Source organism: Microtus ochrogaster, chromosome 8 (assembly GCF_000317375.1).
Source record: "Microtus ochrogaster isolate Prairie Vole_2 chromosome 8, MicOch1.0, whole genome shotgun sequence".
NCBI lineage: Eukaryota > Metazoa > Chordata > Mammalia > Rodentia > Cricetidae > Microtus > Microtus ochrogaster.
The window spans coordinates 46682385-46687153 of record NC_022015.1 but is presented as its reverse complement, the minus strand read 5'-3'; the positions used below and the strand labels follow the sequence as shown (position 1 = coordinate 46687153).

Below are 4769 nucleotides of genomic sequence, written 5' to 3'. Positions count from 1 at the left end.
TGCGCCACCATCGCCCGGCTCATTTTCATTGTTTATTCTATTGTTTTACTACTGTCTGTATTGCTTTAATTATCCTTAATTCATAACCCCTTCCTCCTTGCTTTTGTGTTTGTTCTTTTTAATTTTCTAAGGTAGGAGATTAGGCTATTGCCTTGAGATCTGTTCACTTCCCTTTTTAGTTAAATAGTGGTGTGTGCACACGTGTTTGCTTTTACAGATGTGAGAGGGTGTGTGTGCAATGTGTGTGAGTGCCAGAGTTTGACATTTTTCAAATGAAAGTGGAGTTCACTCATTTGCTTTGGTTGACTGACCAACAAGCCCCAGGAATCTCCCTCCCCTGAGGTGAGATTCCAAGCACACTCTGTTGTACTTGGCTCTTTACCTCGGTTCTGTGAGAATCAAACTCAGCTTTTCACTTGTACAGCAGTCTTTTTTCAATATAAGTATATATAATACATTACTTAGTTGAATCATGTAAGAAAAGTAATGAAAAAATATGCGTTATGTCATCTTTCTAAATATATAGACATATGGGGGGTGTGAACAGACGATTGATTGCTTGTACATAGGAGAAGAAAAATTAAGTTGTTTTGCCTTTCTCCTCTCCTTTCCCCTTCCTGTTCCTGTTCTTCCTTTAAACCTCTTTCTACTCATAATTCCTCTTCTCTTTTCACATATAATTATTTACGTATGTAGTTATATATACTCAAATTGAAATTAAAGTTATAGTTATATTAAATCTTGATTCTGTATATGAGAAATAACAATACTTGCCTTTCTGAGTGTGGCTTATTTTATACTCACTTTTTCCCTGGGATTTTTGCTCTTTTGTTCTAATTCAAATTAAAGTGTGAAGTCATGTGATGGCTAATTTGTCTGCTTGACACTCTAAAATCACCTGTAAAAAAGACACTTGTAGAGGAATTGTCTAATTAGGTTGGCCTATGCTGTCTGGGTTTCGAGGGCTGTCTTGATAACAGGAACTGATGGGAAGAGGCCCAGCCAAAATGTGGGAGGCACCATTCCCAGCTTTGGGTTCTGGATTGTGTAGGGGAGGAAAAAGTAAAGTGAGTAAGTAGCACGCCCACTCTCTATGCAGCCACTCTCTGCCTGCCTGTGGATATGGCTGCCCCACAGTGATGCACTGTAACCTAGAATTGTAAGCTGATCATCCTTTAGTCCCTTAAAATGACTTGTGTTGACGTATTTCATAGCAACCGGAAACAAAACTACGACGGTTGCTTGTTTGAGTTTCAGAAACGTTCAGTACTACATTTTTGTAGCGAGTAGGTTAGCTAGCCACAGATGCTCAGACTTTATCTTGGAATATTCTTTATGGCTTCTTCACTTCCAAAAGTAGTTATGCTGTCCTTGGATGTCTAGTCAGTGGGGCATGCAACACTCTGAATACTGTACCTTCCTGACTTTTACAAAATCAGCACTTACCTTCTGGCTTCTGTACAATCAGCTTTCTGCTTTTAAGATTTTTCTCTGGTATTTTCCAGTATTACTATTATTATTAACATTGTTATTACATCTGTTGTACTTGGACTGAGTTCACACATTTCCTGGATATGTATTTTATTTTTCAGTAATTTAGGGAGAGTTTCAGGCAGTATTAGGAATATTGGTTTTATTTTTGTCTGTCTCTGCTTCTTGATACAGGTATAATTACCTATGTGAATAGGTTTAATGGTATCCAACATAATTTAGAATCTGTTCAGTTTTTACTTTTTTTAACTACATAATTTCTGTAACTTTAAATTCTTGGGACTTTTTTCAGGACACAGAAGTAACATGGGTTTGTGCAAATTTGGAAAGGAAGTGTTAATGAGTACCAAAAATAAAACCACTGCTACCTCACGCAAAATCATTTAGTACCTTCTCCTTTTTACATTTATACTGCTGGACTCTAAACTGCTGCAAGACAGATACTAAAGTGCTACAGACTGTTATAAAACTGTGTTTAAAAAAGCTAATAAAGACAAAAAGATATATTGCTGGAATGTATTGGTGCTCTCTTAAAATAGGATCTGTAGTCACATTTTAATAGAAACTTAAAAGATACATGCATCATGTGGTTTGTGGCAGACTTTCTAGCAGGAACAATACAAGTTACTTCTGAGACAGTAACTTCCAGTTACTGGTAATGTTGACTCTGAGTGATAGGAGTTTTTTTTAACCTGTGAGGTATTGAATTTAAATATCTTACATAAGCAGGTCCTTTTGGTGTTTATATTTCTTGTGTAGGTTGAATATTTTCATAAGGATGTAGAAACATTTGAACAAGAGTATGAAACAGTTTCTTCAGTAGATCAATCTCAAATCAATCTCTTTGAGTATTTCCATATATCTCCTATCAAGGTAAGGAAATACACATTTTTTTTTTGTTTTTTAAACTAAATAGTTAGAAATCGATTTGATGTTTGAGGGAATTAGCACTTAAATTATCTCCTGTAACAACATAGTAGTTGTATAGTTTTACAGTTACAGATATAAATAACAGAGGGATTGATTCTTTACATTTTAAAAAAGTATATTTTATCATTTAGAAATAATATTGAAAGTATATATAACCTATGTCTATATCTTGACCTTTTGTTATTTGACTTTACTTTTTAGTAAATTGTGATAATTTTTAAAGTTTCATATATGATGGTTGTTTTAGTTATTAGTTAATTATTAAGTGGACTTCAGAATCAGAGGGTCAGTATCTCCTAATTCCAACCTGTGTACACATGCATACATGCACACTACAACACAAAAAGAGTTGAGCACAGAATATAATTATAAGTTTTAATTATTTTAGTTATTGTGTGTGAGTGTTTGGTGTGTGTGCACACAATGTATATATGTAAGTATAGGCCTGTCTTTGTCACGGTGGATAGGAGGTTAGAATATAACCTTCTCTCCTTCCACCATGGGTTCTGGGTTTGAACTCAATTTGACAGACTTATCTTGAAAGTAATTTTACCCACTGAGCCATCTCGGCAGCCCAAATCTAAGTCTAATGTGTACATGCGCTTGTCATTTGCGAACATGGAGACATGTAGGAGTCAGTGTTCTCCTTTGGCCATGTGGTTTCCAAGGATTGAATTCAGGCTGTCAGACTTGGCAACAAGCTCCTTTATATACTACTAAGCCATCTTGCTAGTGCTAATCTAGATTGCTAACATAATTTCTACAAGTTATTTGTAGCACATTAAATTATTGCACAATCATACATACTTACCTACATACATACATACATACTCAGACAGATACACACATGCAGTACAACACAAAAGTGCTTTTAAACTGGTTTTATTGCGCTAACCTAATTCTAACAGTTGAATTAGGAAATATGTGGTTATTATTAACAACTTCAAAATCTAGGTCACTAATGTTACTAACAAATATATTGAGTGAACATTTTCCTAGGATCAATACAATGCCATAAGAATAGCATTGAAGATGGGTGTGATAGTATTTGTAAACTCAGCACTCATGATGCTTAGGAAAAAGGGATTCCAAATCCAGATAGTCTGGGCTATGTAGTCACATTCTGTCTCATAAAAATATAAAAGGAGTAGAATTCAATTATGACATCTTAAATGGTGAATTTTAAATTAAATTTTAAACTGCAGAGGTATGTTGGATTTTGACTTAAGCTCTTAGTTACTGGGTTTTGGCATAATTCAAGTCACTTTAAAATCTTATTTATGGTTTAATGAACTCAATATTAAACTGTTTTGTGTAAGTTAAAGTTGTCACTATGGGGAAAGTGCTTCAATGTATTTCTTTATCTCTTCAGTTGCATTTGAGTGTTTCACTGAGCTCTGGTAGAGAAGAAGCTAAAGATTCAGGACAGCGTGGAGGACTGATTCCTGTTCATTCTTTAAATCTTTTGCTGAAGAGTATTGGTGCCACCCTTACAGATGTGCAAGATGTAGTTTTTAAGTATGGTTAATACTTATATCTATAAACTGATGAATGGTTCGCTTATGTTTACCTAAAAATTTTGTAAATGTGAAAAGCATATTGAAAATTATGGGTGAATTGTGGTTTCGGTCTTTAATCAAAAATAATGATAATCAAAATATTACCAAGTATTTTACCTGACCTTAATGACTTAGTTAAGAATAAATTTTAAGTAATTTCCTTAAGAAAAAGAGATGCAGGATATTCAGTTTTATGTATTTTAGAAACTCTAGTTTGAATTAAGGTTCCTCAAAAGAAGTAGATACTTCAAAGATATGATGTCACCCACCGAGACAGTTTACCTGAGCTAATTAATGGGAGCTCACCAACTCCGGGCAGACAGAAAAGGAATAGGTCCAAACTAGACCCTCTGAATGTGGGTGACAGTTGTATGAGTGGGGCAGAGTGCGGGGCTACTAGTAGACACCAAGATTTATTCCTACTATATGTACTTTCTTTTTGGGAACCCATTCTCTTTGAAGGGATACTTTGCTCAGCTTAGATATAGTAGGGAAGGCCTTGGACCTTCCCCAAAGCACTCTGAGGAGTGGATAGGGGTTTGGGGTGGGGGGAAAGGTGGAGGGAATGGGAGAAGGGGAGGGAGTGGGAACTGGGATTGGTATGCAAAATGAAAGAAAGGTAGTTTGTTTTCTTTAAAAAAAATAAAAATAAAAAAATAGATAAGGCTTGCAAGTCCATCAGATGAAGACTTTTCAGTGAGTACGTGACTCGACAGAATAGAAGGAAGTGGACGATGAAGGGATTAATTTAAATGTATTGTAGTCGAGCATTTATTTTTATTTATTATT

The 4769-nt window shown here is 35.1% G+C and overlaps 1 protein-coding gene across 2 annotated transcripts in view; it reads left to right on the top strand.

Moving 5' to 3' along the window:
* Nucleotides 1–4769, top strand: part of Vps13a (vacuolar protein sorting 13 homolog A) — a 221262-nt gene that overhangs the window by 179104 nt on the left and 37389 nt on the right. For both annotated transcript variants that reach the window (XM_005352017.3, XM_026781029.1), the window contains exons 60-61: nt 2251–2364; nt 3794–3939. In XM_005352017.3, the coding sequence (XP_005352074.1) occupies nt 2251–2364; nt 3794–3939 (260 nt within the window). The remainder of the gene's footprint in view (nt 1–2250; nt 2365–3793; nt 3940–4769) is intronic.